Consider the following 25,856-nt stretch of genomic DNA (forward strand, 5'->3'; position numbering starts at 1 on the left):
TTTTTAGTGAGCTTCAAATAGATTTCAAATAAAACTAAATTTTCTAGAAATTCTATGATTCTTTTCTGCGATGTTTTTTGATCGAGAATGCAGTTCTAACGAGTAAGTTAGCGTGTTAACTTGAATTTATTGTGCAATGCGCATTATGCAAATCACGTCTAGTAATAAGACTTCAAATTAACGTTGATGAAAATTGGCAGTAAAATTCATTTGATTGCGTATCTCAATTTTTTTTAAGGCTTGCAAAGAAAAAAAATCAATGCTCCTATGTACACAAAATTTCAATTCTTTTTTTCACCAATTTTGACAGCGCACAAGGAAAAATTTTCACATCGCAATAAAATTGGAATAAAACAGGGTAAAATAACGCCAGAATTTCCAATTTTGATCAAATTTTATTTTGGAAGTTCAATTTCAAAAACAAAATAGGTGAAAATTATATTTAAAAAAAAATTTGCGTCTTAGAACTTTAAAAAACTTTCTACTTCGAATAAAACAAAATTTTATGCGAGGAGAAGAAACGCAAAGATTTTGAAAACTAGTTAAAAATTTCATTTTGGAATTTGAAGGAGAAAATGGAGATGTGAGTTTCTGATTTTAATTTCAATGAAAAATTGAGAAATTGTTTTGAAAAAAAAATGCATAGGTACTTTACTTACTCTTTTGAGTAGGTATTGGCCAATTTCCATTCACTTTGACTCTTTTCTTACTCTGCTCTTACTCTCTCTCTCTAGTCTTACTTGCACATGCTCTTACCTTACCACTACTGCTCCTCAACTTTTTTTGCAATTTAGGCCAAAAAACGGAGAATTTGCTCTTTTTATTGAAAAATTTGGCGTTGGTTCTTTTTTCGCAAAACAATACGGATATCTGATGTTTGGCCATCTTATTCTCCCCTAGCAGCAAAAACAGCTCAAATTGAAAAACTCCACTCTGCTTTTTGTTTTAGGGTCTAAACTACCTATTAGGCCCATTTTCAACCCAAATAAAAATTTGCTGTTGCCCAGTGTTATTTCCCTACATTTCACTGTTTTTTTGCATTCTGCATGCTAAAATATGAACATTTATGTTTCTTTTTTATTATACTGAAATTGAGGGAGAAGGTGGAGGAACGATGAAAATTGCGTTATTGTACTGTTCTCGGTCTTGAAATTTTATGAAAAAGCGTTCCAGTTTCCGTTCCTGGTTCTTATAAAATTTCATTTTTAATCATTTTGTTAGTTTTGCAATTGCAAGAACGTTCTATTCTATCGAAAAACGGAGACTTCTTGTTCATGTTCTTCATTCTTCAAAAAAAAAAAAAAAAAAATGAAGTTCTTGTTCTTATGGCGAATTAGTAGCGTTATTCATGAGTTATCCTACTAGTAGAAAGTACAAAAGTAGAATAAAACACGCCTTCCCACGTTTGGATGTAAAATATGTTACTTATTTTATTCAGCTACTCAACTAGTGAAATAAAGTGATTTTCGACGATTTTAAATTACTTCCCTCGCATCACTTTATTTCACTAGTACCTAGGATAAAATACCATTAAAGTTCAAAAAGTAAAAAAAAATCTACAAGTGTCACACTGGTCACACTGCTTTTCTGTTTTCGTGTCCGTCAGCACTGATCGAAGAACCGGATTGAAAACAAACGGAAGGAGGAAGCCCGCCAACGAGCAAACGGTGCAACTGAAAAGTGAAAGTGCAACTGCAAACCTTCTCAAATGCCATGTGCTCATGTGATGTGATCAGATGAAGATCATTCGTATTCGTCTCGCGTCTCGCCTTTTTATTAATTTTGCATTTTGCATTTTTGCGACTTATGTTTTTGGGTTCTACTGATTTTTCGAAGTATTGTGTTAACTGAGCTTAATTGTCGGCGAAAGTTATTTTTGTGCTGTTTAACTTTTACGTATTCGTCAAGCCTCATACAGTTCAATTGGAGTACCACGAATTCCTCATAGTCATAACCCGTAAGTCGTATTTTATTTGATTTTATCCAGTGATGAACGAATGATGAAAATTTCTGTGTTTTTGATGGTATTATTTTGGTGGCTGGCTTTATTGATAGCTATTGATAACCATTGATAACTTATCGTATTGTAACATAAGACGAAGGTACGAATAATTTTTCTTCGGTTGTCGTTGGCATAGATTGCAATGGTAATCCAACACCGTAAAAGTTAGAGTTGCATCATTAATAATTCTAAAGCAAAAGCACCCCTGTTTTGTTGAAATTTCAAAGATCCGGTCGCGTTACGTGCATCTGTTGCATTCAAAGCGAAACTCGCTACCTCTTAAGTTGGTGTTTTAACTGTTGCGAAATGTGATTTACCTTACTCAGTTTGCAAAAATAGTGAAGAATAATTATTATCGATCGTGTTTTTCTAGAAAGCAACAAAGTACCTAAACTTACCTAAACCTATCTATCGGGTATTATGCTGTGTCGACTGATTGCCAACTTGAATTTTATTCATGTTATCTAATTGATAAGCGTTAATTTCCAACTTTACCTGTGCGAGGTAGTGTTTTCGTCATTTGACTATGAGGAAAAAAAATGTGATTGAAGTGTCTCATACATATGTTTATGTACAAAGTCAGGGCTCGCCAAACTGAAATCTGAACCGTTATTTTTCGGTTTAGGAAGTCCATGAGGTAGAGATAGATAGAACCCTGATGATAACTTTAACTACAATATACATTGTATTGTTCGACTCGCAGTTGCCCATTTTAGCTATCACTGACTGCATTCCTTCATCTTTGTCTGCTTTCTTCTTTCAATCTTTCTCCGTCACCCGCACCCTCTGATCAACTTCCGCTGTTCTGCATCGAAAACCCACCCTCGCTCAGTCGCTTGTCTTCCTTCTGAAACCATTGTGGGAACAAGACTTTTGACACTGAAACCTCTCCTCTCTAAGGAGACAGAAGTTTGGTCGTTTTTCCTGGAAAGAAGGCTAGCCTGTTGTTGAGACCCACAGGCACAGTGCAGTGTGTAGGTGTACAATGTACATCAATCGTCGCTAACAGAGAATCATTTTATTTGGACTTTGAAGTCTTATTGTTTCGTTAGTTTCGTTGTTTTGGAACCTCGTCGTTATTTTATTATTCGAATGTATTTTATTTTACGTTGAGAAATGAGGTTCCAACTGTCCAACGAGAGTATTTCACGTTCTCGTTCTAACAATAAGTAGTTACTTCTTATTCTATTGAAATTCTAACTCACTGAGAAATAATTGTAAAATGATAATGAACTCGTGTACATTGTAAATATGTACCTACTCCCTTCTATTATTTGTACCAAGTTTAAATCCAATTTTATCTTCTTTGCAGACACGCGTTACTTACTGTTTCGTTAAAACATAAAAACTACGTAGGTTAAACTAACGACCAATGAGACCAAAAAGACGTGTACAATGATTGTACAACTAGGTAATATCTATCTACAACGTGGTTTTGTGGCGTATTGTTTTGTCATTTTGACTCGAAATTTTTCTTTCGGTGTTTTTGTTACTCGCGGTACCTTTTTAAATGCTGTGTTAGTACATCCAAGTGGCATTTATATAAAAATAGTCTTCGTTTGGTGATTAGAATGATCCTACAAATAAATCGGTTTTATTATCGGTCGTAAAGGAATATCTTGCCCAAAAGAAGTAGGTCTAGGTACCATTCAGAAAGAGAACATTGAAATGTTGAAATTGATCTTTTTTATAGATACTCGTATGTAGTTTGATGATACATAGATTTTGTTTGAAGAACCTAATGAATTTGTAGTAGGTATTTGTTAAATGGGTGTTTTATGGGCAAGCACTTTGAAACTTCCTTATTAGTCGCATAATGAACGAAACCTCCGGATTGCGTAACTTGAATATTATTTATTTTAAAAAATGTCCTTATGAAAGTTTAGTACGCACCAGTTTACCTCACTTAATAAAATCCAGTACTTGAGCTTTATTTGTAAAAATCATTGTATTTAAGTGCTATGCAAAATTGAAATATTGAAAAACCAAAACCATAGAAATGTTTTTTTTTTTTTTTTTTTTTTTTTTTTTTGTAATCCACCGTCGTCTACGCCAAATTTCGTTTAAATTCGAAAAAAATGTTGAGACGTCAACATTACTGACGTGAGGAAACCTCCGGGTCCTCGGAGATTATCTGGGATAGACTAGTGCACTTTACGCTCCAACTGCAAGCCTAATAATTCTTGTAGCAAGCCGCGTAACCAGTCATTTTGTATTCTGAAGTCCCTGGAACACGGTGGTGTATTCAATTTTTCTATACAACGTGTTGTAAAAATGTTGGACGCATCCGAAGTGACAGAGGCTTTTTTTAATAGAGAAAATTAACCTCACTTAGCTACATTATGATCACTTTGAATTCATTCAAAAATTTTTGTATGAGTCAAACAAAAAAAAACTGAACACACCACTGTGTTTCTGAAGCTTTGGACTACAAAATGAGCGCAAACATACTTTGATACAGAAATTAGTTTTGCTGCGAGAGCGCAATACGTGATACTATCCCTGTCAACCCAAAGATTTTTCTCGAAAACAAGTATCTTCTTCATTATTGTGTACACATGCCATCACTAGTCTACAGTCCAAACACCAAAAAGTGCTCTAGAAACCGAAAACAGTTCAATTCTTTTGGGGGAAAAAAAAGAGTTGGCATTTCGTTAGTATCTTATCAACATTCAAGAAAATGGACATTTCGGATTTTTTGACTGGCACAATAGGGAGCTGGAGCCTCAAAACCCCCATTTTTCGAAGTTGGCGGGGGGAAAATTTTTTTTTTTAAATTTGGTAGAGGACACTCTCCCGAGTATAGATATATACTTTTTTTGAGTTGGATTCCGGCACAGTTGCGTTCCAGAGCTGCATAAAGGCAATTTTTTGCCAATTTTGGCACTTTTTCACATAAAAACGACTCTGTAGAAGCAATACGGCCTTGGGGGAAAAAAATACGCACCTACATGATTGCATCCATTCATCCCACGCTGATAGAGACCAACTTTGTGAAAAACGGCCGGCACAATGACCCGCAGTGAATTTTCAAAGTTACGCATCTGGGCCATTTCATTTAAAAAAATGGATGTATGACATTTTGACAACGTGACCGTGCGACCTATCAAAGTGGGTTAAAATTTCGCGAGAAAACCGAAAATCTCGATGAAAATTTTTTTTGAGCGTCTCATGAAAAATTTGAGCTAAACAATTGTATGAATAATTTCTCAATTAGGTACTTTCAGTCTGTTGTAACATGTGACCTATACAAAATGGTTAAAATTTTGCGAGGAAACCGAAAATTTCAATGAAAATTTTTTTGAGTGTTTCATGAAAATTTTGAGCTAAAAAAATTGCATGAATCATTTTTCAAGTACATATGCCATCAGTCTGTTGTAACATGCGACCTATGCAAATGGATTAAAATTTCGCGAGAAAACCGAAAATCTCAATGAAAACGTTTATTGAGCATCTCATGAAAATTTTGCAGTAAAAAATTGTATTAACCATTTCTCAAGTATTTTCAGTCTGTTGTAACATGCGACCTATTTGAAATGGTTGAAGTTTTGGGTAAAATATAAGTAAAGATTTGGATAGATTTTTATAAAAGGCTTATCTCAACAATCTTGAGCCTCAAAAATCTGGTACATTGTTCAGTATTTTCAATGAAATATCCTCAAGATCGCTTCAGTTTGGTAAACTCAACACAAAACGGACACAAAATTTTGCCGAATTTGATACCCCCACCAGGCACAATCGTAGTTCACTAGGTGGCACTGGTGCCGTCCAGTTTATATGTTATTTTATGCTCTGAACATTGACGAACAAGAACCACTCAAGAAAGTCACGTATTGCATCATCCGTTACTCCAACTATTCCTAATCGCCAACCTTTTGACTTACACAATCATTATGTCTGCATTTTCCTACAATTAGTAGGTATTTTTTGGAATATGATAAGTATAAAAGTAAAAATATTAGGTACCTATCTATGAAAATCAGTAAAATCAAATTTCATCAACATCTTGTTGTTTTACATGGAATTTCCAACCCTATATCAGAAGTCGGATTACGTACCTACTTCGTTAAAAATAGTGAAAAATTAATGTGACTCATGGGGCTCAAAATTGTTGAGCTTTGCTTTCTATACATGAAAAAAAAACTATTCAAATCTTTGTATTTCACGCGAAATTTTAACCCTTCCATATACTTAGGTTGTTACAACAGTTTGAAAGTATTTTAGAAATGATTCATGCAATTTTTTTAGCTCAAAATTTTCATGAAACACTCAAAAAAATTTTTATTGAAATTTTCGGTTTCCTCGCAAAATTTTAACCATTTTGTATAGGTCACATGTTACAACAGACTGAAAGTACCTAATTGAGAAATGATTCATACAATTGTTTAGCTCAAATTTTTCATGAGATGCTCAAAAAAAATTTTCATTGAGATTTTCGGTTTTCTCGCGAAATTTTAACCCATTTGCATAGGTCGCATGTTACAACAGACTGATGGCATATGTACTTGAAAAATGATTCATGCAATTTTTTTAGCTCAAAATTTTCATGAAACACTCAAAAAAATTTTCATTGAAATTTTCGGTTTCCTCGCAAAATTTTAATCATTTTGTATAGGTCACATGTTACAACAGACTAAAAGTACCTATTTGAGAAATTATTCATACAATTGTTTAGCTCAAAATTTTCATGAGACGCTCAAAAAAAATTTTCATTGGGATTTTCGGTTTTCTCGCGAAATTTTAACCCACTTTGATAGGTCGCACGGTCACGTTGTCAAAATGTCATACATCCATTTTTTTTAATGAAATGGCCCGGATGCGTAACTTTGAAAATTCACTGCGGGTCATTGTGCCGGCAGTTTTTCACAAAGTTGGTCTCTATCAGCGTGGGATGAATGGATGCAATCATGTAGGTGCGTATTTTTTTCCCCCCAGGCCGTATTGCTTCTACAGAGTCGTTTTTATGTGAAAAAGTGCCAAAATTGGCAAAAAATTGCCTTTATGCAGCTCTGGAACGCAACTGTGCCGGAATCCAACTCAAAAAAAGTATATATCTATACTCGGGAGAGTGTCCTCTACCAAATTAAAAAAAAAAAATTTTCCCCCCGCCAACTTCGAAAAATGGGGGTTTTGAGGCTCCAGCTCCCTATTGTGCCAGTCAAAAAATCCGAAATGTCCATTTTCTTGAATGTTAATAACTAATAAGATACTAACGAAATGCCAACTCTTTTTTTTTCCCCCCAAAATGGTCAACTCAAATGACACTTTTTTGCGCTTGGACTGTAGACTACACTCCTCGCACTCCGTTCAGCCCTCCATCACCATACCTAACAAGCTACACTACTGTCTACTAGTGATAAGAGTGTGTATGAAGAATCAACATGCAGCACAAAGCGTTGTGTAGTATCCGGAGGTTTCATTCATGGTGCGACTATTACCAATAGAAAAATCCGGAGATTTCATTCACAGTGCGACTAATGGGGATAGTATCCGGAGGAAAGCTCCGTGGTGCGACTATTCCGAGCTTTTATTCAGCAGCGACTTACCAAGGGTTAAGGATTCGATGTCTTCGGTCGAAAACCCGTAGTGAAACTCATTGTTGTCCTGTGTACGCTGCAATACCAAATTGCAACTTATCTGCTCGATTAAATTTTTTATAATAATATCAGCGCATATCTGAAAATAAAATCTTTGTAGATTGAATTTCATACGATAGTTACGTAATGAATTAGAATGTCGGGTCTCGATTCGATGGTGGTCTACTGCATGTATTTCGTACTCGTTTGAATACAAACTACCGAAAATTAGCTCTTGCATTACCGTATTAATGAAAAATGAATCCATGTTGAATTGTTGATATTGTTGATGCAGGATGTACGACGTACGTATCTTCATCTGTGTTTTTAATTTCCAGTGGGCATACTTTTTGAGGTGCAGAATTCAACTTAACATATATGACCTCACTTCAAAAATAATGTTGTTTTACTTGAAATTTTCCAAAAAAAAACAACAATGAATTCCAATCAAAACTAGCAAAAAGTTACTGCTCGTATTTTTGCTAAAATATCAAAAAATTACCTATTTATTGCAGAAAATTTGGAAACAATTCCTGATTTTTGCCAAAATTGGTTCTTTTGGAAAATGTAAAAATGATGTCCCGAAAAAAATGAAGAAAAAATTGATAATTTTCGAAAACTTTTGCCCTCGTATCGTCCGGTACTTTATTTCTATTCTTAAAATACGTATTATAATTTCCTGGAAAATTATTGTTAAAATTTTAAAATGTTGAAGCTTTAAAAGCCAACTTTTTGCATCAGTTATTTTACTTTTCGAATTTATCAGTTTTTTCAAAGCTTTTTTTTTTACTCTGCTGCACGATTTTTCAAAAATTTTCAAGAATGAAAAATACATACTTATAAAATTCAGAAATTTAATAAACATATTATTTCACTATGTATGTAGCATAAAATAGCGAAATACATAGGTAAGTGCGAAAATTCATACAAAAATACAAAAAACACGAAATATTGACGTTGAAACTTCTTACAATAAAAATTATTTCTTATGCCTCACAAATTGCGAGTTTTCTAAAACGTTCGCTCTTGCAAAAAAAATCAAAAATTTCCCAAAAATTATGTCCTGTGCTCTTTTTAAATTTTATTTTCACAGACTAAAAACCTAAAAAAAAAAACACGAAATGTAGGAATTTTAGGTTTTTGGATTTCAGTAGGACCAACCTTGCAATAGAACAATTAAAATTTGTTGTACATAATTGTTTAAAAGTATCGTTATTGAAAATTTTAAATTATTCAACATTTTGGCTTCCAATTCACCCTTTCAAAATTTGTCCGAACCACATCTGGCTAATTAGCTGAAAAAATCCGGTAGGGGGGATCTGGGATCAAAAGTGGATAAAATTTCAGCCCTCCTCCTTTGAAATCTGATAAGAGTCAACGAGCCAAAAAATGAATGAAGCACGAATTTCTCGTAGATTCTGATGAAGAGAAAAAGTATGCTAGATTATGCCAGAAAATGGGAAAAAATGAGCTAAATTTGGCTGTTTTTTGTCATTTTTGTTGATTTTCGACCCTTGCCAGTATTTTTGAATCGTAACTTTTCCATTGGTAGGTAGGTAGGTAGGTAGGTGCCTACCTGTAAGAAAAAAAGAGCGAAATTATATTTCTGACGTTTATGTCGAAATTGTGTTCTACATACGTATTATTCAATCGCGGTAGAAAGATGTTCGCACTTTGAAACCATGTTTTTTTGTATTTTTAAAGTGAACAATTGTCGTTAATGATCTAAAAAATGTATGCAAGTTTTGAAATACGTTACTTGAAGAAGTCCTTACGTTTTGCAGATCAAAAGCGATCAAATTCTTCTTTTTATCCATAAGAATTGAGAAAAAGTACTTGATAATGAGGTGAGCGGTTAAAAATTTGAATAAAAGTATCGTTGAATGGTACATATTTATTGAGATTTTCAATCTAAGAACAGGGTTGATGATTTTCGACCTTTACTTTTGGTTTGATAAGGAGAGGGATTTACTTTTTTTCTCTCCCCCCCTCCCCCATTTCATGAATTAATTTTGACAAATATTTCATGCAAATGGTCAAATGGTCGTTACGAGATGAATAATTTTACACTTTGATACGCTTACCAGGGAACATCCATAAATGTTCCCAGTCGATTCGAATGAAACTATGCCTACGTGTAGTATTCTCCAAGGGCTAAGATACACACCTTTCTCAATTATTTTGTAACATAAATGCCCAAATTTGCAAAATTCCCAACTTTTGATAATGGTTTTTGGCATAACTTTTTGAAATCAACGAAAAAGCTTTTGTTACAAAATCAAGGTGTCTGCAGACAGTAAAAGTTGTGAAAAGGTAGTGATTTTAAAAGAAAATAGTTGAAATAGTGAAAACGTAGTGATCTTCTTTCAGTAATTTTCCTTAAAAGGTAGCGAAAAATGAAAGAAATTAGAAAATTGAATTTCCCATACATAAAAATCGCTGCTAAAAATGAAAACTTTCTTCTCGAAATAGTTAAATGGTAACGTTTTCAGTTGTTTTTTCTTTATACGGAAGCCAATCATTTTTTCTACAGAGCAGACCTTTTTTTTCTCGTATTTTTGTAACAACATGAATAAATGTAGCGTTTGCGATAGTTTTATGTACATATACAATCATTGAATTTATTTCAAATTGATGAAAACGTATATTCCAATGTAAAAAATTACGAAGTCCAAGTCCAACCCCCCCCCCCCCCCCAACAACAAAAAAATGATAAAATCGATGTGGGGGGGGTGAAAATATTTTGGAAGATAGTTTTTTTTTTGAAGGGGAGAGAAAAAGTAGTGAAAAGGTAGTGATTTTCGGTAAAAAAATTCCTGTAGACACCCTAAAAATAGTCTCTCTTATGGTTTTATAATCATTCAGGGTATGTAACAGGTAGTGAACGTAGTAAAGAAGTAGCAGGGTGTCTCGTGTGAAAGTAGTGAAAGTTGCGAAAAAGTAGTGATTTTCAGCAATTTTGCTTGAAAGGTAGTGAAAAATGAAAACAAGCGGAAAATCCGATTTTCTCCACAAGAAAAATTTTGTAGAAAATGGCTCATTTGTTGACTTTTTTAGAACTTCAATTACATATTTTTAAAAGCTTTTGCCCTGGCTTCACTCGGGCTATTTGCTCTTCTTTTTCGATATAAAAAACTTATTGTTAGAATTTAAGAAATGTTCGAAGTTTCAATCAGAAAAATACTCCCTTACCTCCATAAAAAAATTTTTACCTCTTGAAACATGAATTTTTGAAAGCTTTCTTGGCCACGCTTCACTCGGATTCGTTTGCTTTTTTTTCAAGTTTGATTTAAAAAAAAAAAAATAATCATTCAAGTTTTAAAATTTTGATGCAAAAACAATAAACTGCTTCATTCATCACCCTAGAAAACAACGTTTTTATACCCCTCGAAATACTAATTTTGGATAGCTTTTTCGAAAAATTGGTATATTTTCTTCCAAATGCTGTTCAAATTTTCCGTTAATTTTTTTTAATTTTTCATTTTGAAAAAAGTTTTTTATTCGTCCAATTTTATTACAGTGACAAGAACCTTATAGCTGAAAATAAAATCAAAAATTGAAATTGCAACATTATATTCTCGACATCCGCTTGCTTGAAAAAAATCGTGGGATGTTTGAAGACATTAGAAAAGCAAAAAATTTTATTGTAGAATTTTGCCTCGTCCACCCCCTCTCCCTTTTGAAAAACCCCAAGTGTTTAAAAAATGTCCTGCCAAAGTCCTGCTTTTTTATTTTGAAATTTTGTTGGACTAAACACTGAAAAATCACTGCTAAAAAATCAAAAAAAAATCCTTCATCTTTCACTCTTATTTGAAAGAATTTTAGTCTCGAAATAGCCCTAGTTATTTTTTGAGTTCGCTCGAAGTATACATGAGAAATTGTAGCAACTGGAATAAATGTAGCATGGTTATAAAATCATTGAATTGATTTCAAATTGATGAAAACGCGTACTTACTCCAATGTAAAAAATTTCAAAGTTCAAATCAAAAAAAAAGTGAAAAATGAAAAATCGTTCTGGGGGGGGGGGTAAAAAATATTTTGAAAAATCATCTAAGTAAATAAATAAGTAGTTACCTACTTTCCATTTCTTCCAATTTCAATTTTGTTGAAAAATTTTTTGTAAAAACTTTGACATTGTTAATTTTGGCGCGCGCGCGTGTGCGAGTTTGTATGTTGGGGGGGGGGGGGGGCGAGTTGAGAGCTTTTTGAAAATACGTTTGAAAAAAGGCAGTGAACAAAATAGTGATTTTTTCGAAAATAAAAATGAAAAAAATCGATGGGTGGGTTGAAATATTTTGGAAGGTAAAGTCGTCTGATAATGGTTTCAAGCCTTTTTGAAGTTTCCAGCAACTCTTTTTTGAATAGATTCTGGTACTAACCACTTCCCCTTTCCCAAATCCATTATCCTCAACTGTCATCACCTCGAATGACCATTATGGCGAATAATTTTTTCTCGAACGTGATTTTTTTCTGGCTACTGAATTCTTGAATCCGATTTCCCGAACTGTAGTAATTTTTCCCAAAGTTTCCTAATGTAAATAGGTATTTCTTGCTATTTTATATTACCCAATAAAACATAATTTCTATGGGCAATTTTGACAAAAAACGAGTTTTCTCTTAGATTTTGATCAAAACGTGGGATTATGACAAAAAAAACAAACTGTCTGTCAGTGATGAGAAAAAACAGGCTTTCTTGGCTATTGTGACAAAAAATAAGTTTTTTTCTACAATTTTTATTTTTTTTGCGGCGAAAAAATCAGAAGTTTTGGAAATTCTGACGATCCAAAAAACAGGATTTTTTATTACTTTGGCACAAAACAGTTTTTTTTTACGATTTGACGAAAAATGCGTCTTTTTTTACAGTTTTTACAAAAAAAAAATAAGAAGGACTTTTCGCAATTTCAGCAAAAAAAAGTAAGATGTGTTGGTAATTTTAATAAAAATCTTATTTTTTGACATTAAAGTAGTTGTTTGTCTGACTAAATAGGCCTAGAGCCTCGATATCCAGTAGATATAGTAGGGTGTGCCTTATTTTGAAGAGTTGGAATTTTGTAGCTCCCACACCCCCCCCTCCCCACGTGACCACAGGTGAGAAAATAATTCCCTATTTTTTATTTTTCCCATAAGTATCTGTAAAAAAAAGTTCTATTCATGAAAATATTTTGTTTCTGCGCCAGAATGTTTCTCAATAGTCCCCTTTTTAAGAAAAAACTTTCTCCGGCCCTTCAAACCATATTAGCCCCCTAGTAAGGAGTCCCTCAAAGTTGAAAAAATTACAAAAAATGATTATAAATCAAAATTATGGAAAATTTGTATTCATGTGCAGAATCTGTCTGAATAAGCACTTTTTCAAGAACCCCCCCCCAGTCTCCCAAATCATGTTGGTTACCTATAAAGCCTCTCAAAGTTGAAAAAAAATCAACAAAAAATGAAAAATTCATATCTATACAAACTTTTTGATAATGTTTCATTTCTGAGCAGAGAGTACTTTTAGATAATCGCTTTTTCAAGAAAAACACCTTTTTGTCCTCCAAATGATGGTGGTCCTCTTTTATGAGACCCCCAAAATTGAAGAATATCGAGAAAGATGGAAAATTGATGTTTATAGGTACCTCCCACCTACTCGTAATTAGGTGAACATTTTTCATCTCTGTGCAGAATGCTTCTAGATAATTATTTTTTCCGGGAAAACCTTTTCTCAGTCCCCTCTGCAATGCTCATCACCTACATTGATAGAGATCCACAAAGTTGTTTTTTTTTGGAATGGAAGTAAAATCTCCTCTGCAAATATAAGTTTCAAGTCATGGATATGTTTCTTTGCTTTATTTAAACTTGAAAATGAAATCTTATTGATAGGGATTCTTGACGATTTTTTCCAAGTTTTCAAGTCTTACATTACAAGATATCAGAACGTCAATAAGTCTTCTGTGAGAATTTTACATAATTTTATTACAAAACGTCCACTTCAATGTTTCTCAAAGTCAAAATTCAAAAATTCGTCCTTTTTCTACAAGTTTTTAAAAATCTGTCATATGTAGTGTTTATGATGAAGATCGACCAAATCCATGCAAGGATTAAAATATGGGAAAAAATGTAATAATATTCATCTTTTTTCATTTACAGTAGGTATTTCTAATGAAAATGGACCAAATCCAAGGATTATAAAGTAAAAAGAATGTAAAAATTTCAATTTTTCTGATTTCTTATATGATTTGGGATGTGGGGAGGGGGAGGCGTGCTCCCTAGCTCGACTTATTTTTCTGTAAGTTTGACTTGTGATACATATTTTCATTTTAAAAGATTATTTTCACAAAAGACTGTGAAAATTGTAACTGAATCGCTCTGACCTCAATTTGAATATTTTTGGTATTTTTTTATTCACAGAGCTCATGATTACAATCCTTGCTAACTTCAGTAGTTGAGCGTTTTGACAACCTTTTGAAAAAATCGTATTTTTTAGGGTTTTGTTGCAAATGCCTTTTGCAGACAAAATTTCAATTTTATGTATTGGTAGGAAGAAAACTTGTAAAAATTCAGATTTTGGCGAAAACAGTTTTGGTGCCTATAAACCCTTGAATCCAGAGCTGTGGCAATTCAAAGTTTTCTTTTACTAATTTTACCCCCACCACTTTGAAAAAAATCGTGTTGAAAGGCCCAGGCTTCCCAGATGAAGATTGATTTAAAAAATCCTGTTTTTGCTGACATTGTCAAAAAATTTTCCAATCAGAGATTGTCAATTACGCAATGCAACGTATCACTATGTGTATTCTGTAGTGTGTACCAGTACCTATTCGTAACACACGTGTTATCGATTACCGGTACTTTTGTATGGTACGACGAGTGCTGTAAATTTTAAAGAGAAATATTCTGCGGTACTATTAAAGCCACTTAAACGACTTCGAAAATGTTTAAATTTGGCATTGGGTATTTTAGCTGAGAAATTTTCTCGGCGTTGTTTTCGTCTAGAAAGATTAATCGATGATAGCGATGAGAGATTTTTGGTCGTTGTCGTGTTTTTATTATGGAAACCGTTGTTGTTTGTTACGGCCTACGGGTTGATTCCAATGAAAATAATAGTATATCTATACGTAATATGAACGTAATGAAAAGCAATAGTTCATTATATTATGTCCTTTATCATCACGATGCCGAAGCAGGCTATGTCGATGTTAATCGTTGAAACGAGATAATTATCGTTTATCGTCGACTGATGATGATTTGTGTCGCGAGAGCGTCCGTTTAACCACGCAGAGGAGTAGTTGAATGGATAAACTTTCTCTTTAACGGACGTTGAAGGTTTCAATTCGGTCTTTTGGAGGGAGAATTATAGAAATACGAGGGTGAAATGGGTAATTTTGTCAAATAGGTGTTTGAAGAAATTGAGAACGATTTCATGGAGGAAAAGGGAGAAGAAATCGTTACCTTAATGCCAAATCCGAGTATGTCCATCCAAAAAAATAATCGTCTTTTTGTGTCACTGATAAGACTCTGGGATGCCCTGAATTGAAAAATTTTCATCCGAGTGCAGTAAAAGTGCAACACAGAAGATGCACGAAGCTAACCGATGTTCAATCCGAACTCAACGAACCCTTCCGAGCATATCCGAACCTTATCAGTGATGCGTAAAATCGTACTTTTTTTGGATGGACATACTCGGATTTGGCATTAAGGTAACGAAAATTGAACATTGAAAAAAAAAAGTTGCTACAAAAAATAGTTATGGAAGAGCAATGTGTTATAGAAAAACATGAATGAGGAATTATCTGAAGAAAAATCATTGGCGGGGCTACCAAATGGTGTTGGTACAATATGATAAATCTCAACTCTTAGGCTAAAAATTCATTTTATATTTTCTTCAATTTTTTCTTCCAATGTATTGTAGACTTATTTTTGAAGAAAAATTTACGATTAGAAGCCATAGTTTTTCCATCCCGAAGATAGATATCCTGAAGGGAGAGGATTTTGGAAGACAAACTATAAAGATCAAAAGGTGACGATGGCGTTGAAATTGTGGTGGATGATTTTAATGTTATTTTGAATTTTTTGTCATTAATTTTGGTAAACGTTGTACGGTCATACGTTTTGATGCAAATAAGTCCGAAAAAAAAAATGGAAACTTACCTTATTAGGTTCATTTTGCAGAATCCTACAAATTTTTACTTACGATTTTTTCGGTTTTGAATTTCAGTAAAGTACGAACGCAAATTTTGATGGAAAGTTTGAATTTTTGAAACAATGCTCTTGTTTTTACTTTTTTGAGGGAAAAGGTTTTGCCACAGACTCGAAAAAATTATGAAGTAGGTATTCAAAAAATGTTGACGAAGAAGCCATAAAGGTGAATTTCGAATTTTAAAAACTTAATTATCGACTGTGTAGAGGTGGTGGAGTTTTGAAAATTATTCGACTTCCGTATTTTGATTTTGTTCTCAGTGTTTATAAATTGTCTTGAATGATCGATAATTTTATTAAGTACACGGTCTTCGTTCTTTCTGCTATATCTCTTTGCATTTTTTTACTGATCAAATTGATGAAAAACTAATACATACTTAATAATCGTAGATCTCAATTTTTTATCTCTAAATGCAATTTTTCCAATTTTCCTACCAAATATTGCGAGATTATCTCTTTTTTCTACTTCAGCGTTATGATTACGTAGCCCTGAATTTAGCTATCGGCCTGAGATAAATTTGTCGAATTCTCGTTTTTTTCCAAGAATAATGTAAATTGTCATCTTCTGTCAAAATTGTCAAAAAGTGTTGTTTTTTGCCAGAAATTGCTAAAAATCCCAAATGTTCAACTAAAATATGTGCTATGGTTCTCAGAAGTTGGAAAATACATCTTATCAGATTAAGTGGAAGTCTACTTATAAGAAATGGTGAAACTATAGAGTGATGAAGATGAATTATGTTTATTTCTGATGATACGTATGTGAATCATCGACCATTGTATTCACCGTTACTGTTTTATTTCTGTATCAAAATAGATGTTAAATTCTTGAGATAACAACTTTTCCCTGCAATGTTTCGGGGTATTTCTTCGTAATCATATACACTATACAGGGTGTCCTAGATTGATGTCACAATCTTTCGTCTTGACGTAAATGTATTCCATTATCTATTGTGTACTCAATTTTTAAAACATTTTTTGAAATATCCACTTTTCTAATTTTCTTAATTTTGTTTTTCCATTTTAGGAAAAATGAATCCCGCTGGTATCGTTGACGACGGAAATCATGTTATGGAACATAACACCGTGGCGATACCACTGGCTGATTGGCAGGAGATAAAGTATCAACTCGCTGATCAACGCCGCGAGCTGAATGAACTTAGGCGGAATCAAGATACCGATCATCGTACCATCGCTAATCAACAAACGACCATTAATGCGTTAGAAACTACCATCGCTACTCAACAAACGACCATTGATGCGTTAGAAACTACCATCGCTACTCAACAAGCGACTATTGATGCGTTAAGAACCGATGTTACAAATTTACAAGTAAGTCATTCTACTGTCTTGTAACCATTCAAACGAGTAGGTACTCTATCTCTTGCAATATTGCAAGAGTAGAAAGAGAGAAAACACGCGTGTAAGATTCTCTCTTTCTACCCTATTTTTTTGGGGTAGGTTGGTTGGTTGGTTGTATTAGGAGAGCCAGACAACTTGTGCTGAGCTATCGAATTGATAACGTGTTGTTTTAATGAAGATGAAATTTTGCGAATTTGGCCTTCGGTAACTATCAACTCAAATCAAGTTGAGTAAAATTCGATTTTACTCAACTGTAACCCTGTGTTGTTTTACTGGGTATATGCAAGTTGAAAAATCAATTTTATAAGATTCCTCGCCCGTATGATTACGCTCTTGAGCAGCCTATAGAAGAACAAGTTCTCGACGCTTTTGGTTTTGAGTATATCCTTGGTCAACTGTGGAGTACTTTTGGAATCGTATAGGATAATTCCATGCCAAATCGGCGGATTTTTGCACAAGGGATGTGTAGAGGTCATCAAACGACGACGAATGACGCAAACTGGGCATTTTTTCGATTTTTTTTGGCAGAGCTGTGGGGCTTTAAAATTCTCCAAAATGGCCGAAAATGGGAAATTTCAGTTGTGAATTTGAATGTTGAAACTATGATTGGTGAAGTTCTCAAGAGTGTCGATTTCATTTTTTAAAACTAATTTGATGCCAAAGCCAAAATGAGCTCCAAAGAGGGTGGGAGGTACAAAATTGAAATTTTTAAAAAGAAGTAGGTACGCTATTGATGTCAAAATGATCATACGATTAAAAGCCTTTTGACGCATCGTATACTTAACGATTACCTATCTATAAGTTGCTCTCACATGAAGACGTGTCGCAAAATAAGGCTGCTTTACTATCGCAGCGCAATAATGAAGCGAAAAGCGAGTATACCCCGCTCTGTTGACAATGTCATCAAGCTCTATTTCATAGAACTTTGTGAGCAAATATCTAAAAAATATTTGAGAGAATCTTCGAATAGCACTTCTTTCTACTAGTATTCGGCGAGCTACATCTATGAAGTCTTCGAAGTTGCGATGTTGGGACAGATTTCATTGATTTATATTCAAGTAATGCTATACGTCGGTAATACATACATTAAGGGTACACTTTACAGGCCGATTTTAAGGTTCCACCTATGCAACCTTCAATGCCGTGAAAACATCTACGTCACTATGTGCAACGGAATCATTAGATGAACGACTTTAAATCACGAACTGGTGGTGCATAGTGTTTTTTTGTCCACCCAAAAAAAAAAATGTATTGTTCTCCTAATTCTATACCTGGTCCACGTCTATACCTAACAACCGATATAATGGTCAGGGTTTTATTGTATTTAGAAAATGTTCTCGTAGTACACAATATAATACACAGACATACTACACTACGACACTATACTGTTACATTTTTGCTCACTGCAGAAGAACTGGTTTTCGTTTTTCCCCATCAACCCTCGTCAATTAAAGACTGCAGATAATGTATACTATAGATCCATACATATTCACCCACATGACTGCATCGATCGTAGGGTATTTCCTATGTCTGGAGACTCAGCTGATTGAGAGTCTACCTAGTCTTTCAGATTCGCAAGTACCTGAAGAAATTATTATTTTCATTTTTCATATCTATTATAGAGCTAATTTTATTATCTCGCTCTTGGAAGCAAATGTGATTATTATTATTTTATGCTCGTGGAAAATTGTTTGAATTTTTTTGGCTCCCACTACCAAATTAATGTAGGTATAGGTCTAGGTAGTCTTAATAATTGTTAAATGAAACTAGAAAATTGCCAAAAAAAACCTCCAGTTTCTTACCAAAATTGTCAGTCTTATTTTTGTAAACATTGTCAAAATGCTTCAAGTTTTTTTTTAAAACGTGAGAAAGACACATTTATTGACAAAATTGTTAAAGAGGTTCTGCTTTTTTGTCAAAGTTGATAGAAAACGTAGTTTCAGTATTTTTTGTCAAAATCGTCAATAAGTCTCATTTTTTTTCCTTGAAAAAATTGTAAAAAATCCTCATTTTTACCAAAATTGTTAAAAAGTTAAATTTTTATGTCAAAGTTTGTTGTCAAGATGCTCAAAGTTTTTCCAAAATCGAGAAAAATCTCATTTTTTTGGGCAGGTCCTGTTTTTTTTACGAAGGAATTTTTTGCGAAAAAACATTCGTGCAGAAATGAAAAAATGTATTGTTTTGTAGTCGTTGTCCAGAAAATGAGACATTTTTGATAATTGAAACTTGAAAATTTGGCTCAATTTCAGCAAATCAGTAATTTTTTTCAAGTACTTGAAAATCAAGATTTGATATCTTGGTCCATTTTAATGCGAGTAAAATTATCAAAATTTGGGTTTTGATGAGAATAAAAATATCTAATAAGCCTAAGGTTATACGTACATGCGTATTTACAAAAATCTGAATTCGACCCCCGACAAGATAGGCAAAATGCCCTTAACCTCGGATTTTGATGAAATTACTCACAGGGTATGTTTAGTATCTCGAAAAAATAATTTTGGGCCCATAGCCCGCCGCCTAACCCCACCCCTCTTAAGCCAAAGTGGGCCAAAAAAACGCGTTTTCAGGGGAAAAATTCTGCATGAGATAAATTTATTCAATAAACGAATATAATTAGAGGATACATGGGGGTACCTCCCTGAATTTTTTCAGAATTTTTCATCGCATGGGAGGGGGGAAGAAGGAGGGACAAAAGAAAACTTTAAATCGACATTTCTCTGGAACGAAAAAACATACCAAAACAATTTTTTCGTCAAATATGTACCACGCGGCCAATTGGAGTGGTGGGTCTGGGTCAAGCTCTAAAGCTCAAAAAACTCTCAAAAAACCACGTTTTTTACGTTTTTCTCCAAAAATATAGACAAATGGCGGAAATTGAAGAGAACCAAGTTGTTCAGCGTGAAATTTTACGTCAGAATGTGTAACTGAAAATAAAACTACACGCGAAAAAGTATTTTTGCTTATATCAAGATAGCTGAAAGGGTATTCTTGATGGGTAAAATAAGTGAAATGTTGAAAACGCCGTATCTCCGAACCTAATTTAAGCACATGAAATTTTTTCAAATTTTCCCTCTAGGTAGACCATCTTCAAAAACTCAAAAAACACTCAAAATTGTGTAAAAAAAGCGATCTGTAATTATCATGCTGGTCTCCAAGAACAATAGAAAATCAACTATCTTCTTGAAAGTCCAATTTTGGGGCGAAAGTAGTTCTACATTATGGGTATCGTTATCATATGAATGGAACTCGCCGAACACGAATATGAAGTTTGATTTGCAGTTGGACCCCACTAACGGCCACATTGGGGAGAGGGGTTGCCTAAAAATTGGATTTTTTTGTTAAAAATGCTTCATTATAGCGTTATTTACGCCATGCAACTTCTTAATAAAGGTTTTCTTGAATAAAATTACATAAGTATTTTTCAAGTAGGTACATAGTATCTAACTCAAAACTATCAGAAAGGTTTCTTTTTGGTGTCGATCATTAAATTTTTATGTGAGTTACCAGGTACATTGAAAACATAATAGGTATGGTATTCCTACCTATGTATGTAGTAGATTGGGTGAATCGCAAAAAAAAAAAAAGGAAAAAACTCTGGATTGTGACCAATTTCAGCAAAAACCGTTATTTTGATTTGAAATTTGTACAGAAAAATCAAACTTTGGGTATTTTCGAAAAAACCGTGTTCTTTTCACTGTAGCCCCTGTACCCAATTTGTTTTCAATTTCGAAAAATTACCAAAAATTTTGTAATTTTTGGCAATTTTTCTCGATTTTTAGAAACCTAAAATATTGGCATCACTGCGTTCCAAAATATTTCCTCCGTTTCAGAAATATATCATTCAATATTTATTCGTCATTAAAGCCAAAAAATAAACTCTTCACCAAAAAAAAAAAAGTTTTTATACCTCTCGAAGTACAAATTTTCTAGAACTTTTGCCCTCGCTTGGACCTGTTCTGTTTTATTTTTTAAAATCAACTTCCTTCAAAAAAACATTCAAATTCTAAAATTTTAAAAACCAAAAAGTAAACTTCTCATCCTCACACAAAAAAAGGATCGTTTTTATGCCTCTCGATGTACAAAAATTATACGTATGTATCTAAAAAAGTATCCTAGACTATAATCCATACACGAGAAAGTGCTCTAGAAGTTGATTTTGTATTTTTTTTTCGGGGACCAAAAAAATGCGCTGCCAAAATGAAGGTACTACCTGCCCCATTTGGAAAAGTGCAATTTTGAAATTTTTTCCCCGCACAACGAGGGGGTGGACCCTCAAAAAGGTGATTTTGGGGACATGGTCGGGACCGAAAAAACTCGACGGGGTTGTGTTGGGGGACTTCTCCCGATACCAAATATGTAATTTTTTTCCGTGAAACCCTGCACAACTGCATTCTATGGCACTTTGAATGCGATTTTTATGCATTTTTGGCCATTTTTGATGGTAAAATGGCTCTCGTGTCTACGATATGGCTGAGGACCGAACAATTTCTTGGACGTTTGTTAGACGGGGCTATTTGAAGCCCAACTGCGCAAAAACGGCGAAAAAATACTTGCACAACGCGATTTTATGAGCACTAATAGGCTTGTTACCACTCCCCCGCCCCCCGAATTAAATAATGCATTGTGAATTCGATAATATCGATGCGACCCATCAAAATGGTATAAAATTTCGCGCCGAACACAAAAATCGCAATCATTTTAAATTCTGACCCCCCGCGGTGGAGTTTTGCCCCCCAAACTGAATATAACGATGATATTGAACAAACTTTGCACGTTACACGTCGATACTGAGGATTTATGTGTACGCAATCAGAATGAATCTCATATTCGTTGCTTGGGAATATTTTTGCTTCAACATTTTTCATTTAATCTCCACCCCCTCCCTTCCCCTTTAAAGACTATTTTTGAACATGGATTTGAAAACTTGAACATGACCTATCAAAATGGTACAAAATTTCGCGCTGAGCTTGGAAATTGCAGTCATTTTTCACTTTGACCCCCTTGGTGGAGTTTTGCCCCCCCTCCCTCCCTCCATAAAGTCAACTATGAAATTGAACACGTTGCACATTACGTTTCTGTATATAAGGATTTATGTAACAATGTGACAATATAAAAAAATATTCAAGAAAAAAATACCAAAAAGAAGATGAAAAAATGAAATGAAAAAAAAAAAGAAAAACAGAAAAATATACAAAAAAATGGAACAACAATGAATGATTCAAAGAATGCAAATGAAAAAAACGAGATGAAATGAAAAAAAATAACAGAAAAATAAGAAAGGGAAAAAATACAAACAGATAAGAAAATAGGAACAGAAATGAAAGATGAAAAAAAAATATAAATGAAAAGAAATCAGATGAAATAAGAAATGAAGAAAAACAATAAAAAAATTACAAACAAGAAAAATGGAATAACAATGAAAGATGCAAAAAATGTAAGTAAATGAAAAAAAAAAAAAATAAGATGAAATGGGTAAAAACAGAAAAATGAGGAAAACGAGAAAAAAATGAAACAACAATGGAAGATACAAAAAATACGAAATAAACAAGTTGAAATGAAAAAAAAAGCAGAAAAATAAGAACGAGAAAAAAATACAAAGAAATAAGATAATTGGAACAAAAATAAAATATGAAAAAAATATAAATGAAAGAATACGCTTTCCCGAGCTCCATCGTTTCCAAACTTCATTCCAGTCATGAGAAAAATAGTCAATCGAATGTGAGGAGCGAGAGACTGCAATTTCCAAGCTCAGCGCGAAATTTTGTACCATTTTGATAGGTCATGTTCAAGTTTTCAAATCCATGTTCAAAAATAGTCTTTAAAGGGGAAGGGAGGGGGTGGAGATTAAATGAAAAATGTTGAAGCAAAAATATTCCCAAGCAACGAATATGAGATTCATTCTGATTGCGTACACATAAATCCTCAGTATCGACGTGTAACGTGCAAAGTTTGTTCAATATCATCGTTATATTCAGTTTGGGGGGCAAAACTCCACCGCGGGGGGTCAGAATTTAAAATGATTGCGATTTTTGTGTTCGGCGCGAAATTTTATACCATTTTGATGGGTCGCATCGATATTATCGAATTCACAATGCATTATTTAATTCGGGGGGCGGGGGAGTGGTAACAAGCCTATTAGTGCTCATAAAATCGCGTTGTGCAAGTATTTTTTCGCCGTTTTTGCGCAGTTGGGCTTCAAATAGCCCCGTCTAACAAACGTCCAAGAAATTGTTCGGTCCTCAGCCATATCGTAGACACGAGAGCCATTTTACCATCAAAAATGGCCAAAAATGCATAAAAATCGCATTCAAAGTGCCATAGAATGCAGTTGTGCAGGGTTTCACGGAAAAAAATTACATATTTGGTATCGGGAGAAGTCCCCCAACACAACCCCGTCGAGTTTTTTCGGTCCCGACCATGTCCCCAAAATCACCTTTTTGAGGGTCCACCCCCTCGTTGTGCGGGGAAAAAATTTCAAAATTGCACTTTTCCAAATGGGGCAGGTAGTACCTTCATTTTGGCAGCGCATTTTTTTGGTCCCCGAAAAAAAAATACAAAATCAACTTCTAGAGCACTTTTTCGTGTATGGATTATAGTCTATCCAGTTTGAAAAGAAACTTACGCAAAAAAATTCCTCAAATCCCACCAGCAACTTCTTCAAATTAAAGTATGGTGAAAGTATAGAAAATAGGAAAATATGATCTGGAGAATAGGGCTGGAAAACCTGGGAAAGTCAAGGAAGATGAATTGCCAAAAATAGCGGATACCCTGTTAATTTTTTTGCGTTTGAAGGGTGGGAAGGGGGAGGGGGAGGGGGTGAGTGGAGAGCTTTCTGAAAGTACTAAGTAGCGATTTAAAAAAAATTCCGTTAGATACCATGTAAAAGGTACCCGACCCCCCTTTAATTTTTTTGCGAAATGATTAAGGAGTCTTCTATTGAAAATTTTCTAACACGTAATTGACGTTTTTCATTGAAGGGCTGCAGCAATCGTTTAGTAAGCCGACAAATAATCAATAATGAGATGAGATGGTTGGATACGAACATAGAACGGATTCGTCGACACGACCCCGAATTTGCCGACACGCTAGACTAGAAGAATATATGACGACGATGAATCGAAATGCCCATCCGACGGATTTGAATTTTCTCGGTGGCGATACCTGAGACGGTACCGGACAACATCGCGACATGTTACGCGGTATTCGCCGGCTCCGGACGCAGCTGTTGGCAGACCGAGACCGTCGTGCTGAGCGAAGAAGACGTCATCGTGTGGTAGCGATGGCTTTTCATCGTGGTAGGGTGCATAGAAGACGAAGATGAGCGATGTTTCTTATTTTTTCTTAAAGGATTTTGACGTGCAATCATTTTGTGATTTAGAATATTTCGTTGTAGTTGTAGGTTTCATGTCGTGTACTGTCTTGTTTGTATGAATCGGTATATTTCGAAGGGTCTTTAATGGAAACCTCAATACGTCATACGTGATTAATATTTGGCAAACCATTATTATAAATATGTAGGTAATCGAATTGTAAAGTGTTGAGTTCCTTGTTATACATATATTTGGTCTCTTGACGTGTATATAGCCTAGAAAATTCGAATGTTTTGTCAGAAAAATTGGAGAATAGTATTGAAGTGTAGTACAAGGACAGTGAACAATACTATAAAGGTGAGTTGAGAAAAGTGAAGTGTAAATTGGACTACCAAAATTATTTTAAAGACAAGCTGGACAAGAAATGAAATATTAGAGAAAACGAAGGAAAATTTGGTCAAAGCGAACTTGGCCAGTGAAAAATTGAAGTAAGATGTCGCTGTTGATTTTCCATTAATTTACCTACACCTGGGGATACCTCACCATTCTAATGTTTTGTCAGAAAAAAATGAAGAATTGGAATATAGTATTGAAGAGTACGAGGACAGTGAAAAAGACTATATAGGCGAGGTGAGAAAATTGAAGTGGGGGCCCTAAGATTTCTTTTTTGTTTTTATTGAGTACTTCAGGTTACTAAGAAACGTGCGCGTTTCTACTTTTTAAAAAAAACGATTCTATAAAATTATGCGACATGTGATAATCTTTTCAGTAGAGTGTTATGAAGTTGTGTGATCGAAAGAAAAATACCTACTTAAGTATGTTAATTTATTTGTACATATTTGTAAGATATACTTGAACATTTGAAATATTTTTTTAGTTCTATCTAATTACTAAGTATCATATTATTACTATTGACTTTGACGCTTGAATTTAAACCTGTTCGTTAGGATAGCTAATTATTATTTTTTTATATTTTTCCCACTCAAAGGAAAAATTACAATAAGAGCTACTGAAAAATATAATGACGTGTACGTATACCTACCTAAACCTACCTTGGTGGGAAAATTCTTGTAATATGGTTGCTATTATTTTGTTTATTATTTTTAAATTTTGATTTGCTTCAATTTAGTCATGTTTTATGTGAATTCTTGTACCTGCCTATTGATGTCTTACGTTTTAAAATACAACCTTTATTCCTTTGTGTATAAATTCTTTTCTAATTTCAATTTTTTGAAAAAATTTTCGTGAAGAATCGTCAATTTTTTATTGAGCTAGTCATTTGCCAGTGCTTACGAACTATGAGATACTAGTTCTAGGTATAAGGGCTCACTTCCTTGAGGTAGGGTGGAGGATGAGTCCGCGTGTGAGGGTAAGCACTAGCATTGACCAAGTAGAGGTTCAAAAAATCCAAGGTAAACTTGCCATCAAGAATGTTCTCAA

At 34.0% G+C, this 25,856-nt stretch overlaps 1 protein-coding gene across 1 annotated transcript; it reads left to right on the top strand.

Annotated features, from left to right (window-relative positions):
- The first annotated feature begins 654 nt into the window (after positions 1-654).
- Positions 655-25,642, top strand: LOC135838483 (uncharacterized). Its single transcript, XM_065354133.1, has 3 exons — positions 655-1,957; positions 16,772-17,076; positions 24,084-25,642. The coding sequence occupies exons 2-3, from the start codon at positions 16,777-16,779 to the stop codon at positions 24,198-24,200; spliced, it is 417 nt and encodes a 138-aa protein (XP_065210205.1). The 5' UTR covers positions 655-1,957; positions 16,772-16,776; the 3' UTR covers positions 24,201-25,642.
- The last annotated feature ends 214 nt before the right edge of the window (positions 25,643-25,856 follow it).

The sequence above is a fragment of the Planococcus citri genome, chromosome 3 (genome assembly GCF_950023065.1).
Source record: "Planococcus citri chromosome 3, ihPlaCitr1.1, whole genome shotgun sequence".
NCBI classification, from domain to species: domain Eukaryota; kingdom Metazoa; phylum Arthropoda; class Insecta; order Hemiptera; family Pseudococcidae; genus Planococcus; species Planococcus citri.

What these genes read in the sequence shown, in the direction of transcription:
- LOC135838483 (XM_065354133.1), top strand. Translation starts at nt 16,777, where the DNA reads ATGAATCCCGCTGGTATCGTTGACGACGGAAATCATGTTATGGAACAT. An exon ending in CCGATGTTACAAATTTACAA is followed by an intron (nt 17,077 to 24,083) that starts GTAAGTCATTCT and finishes TTTTCATTGAAG; the next exon opens with GGCTGCAGCAATCGTTTAGT.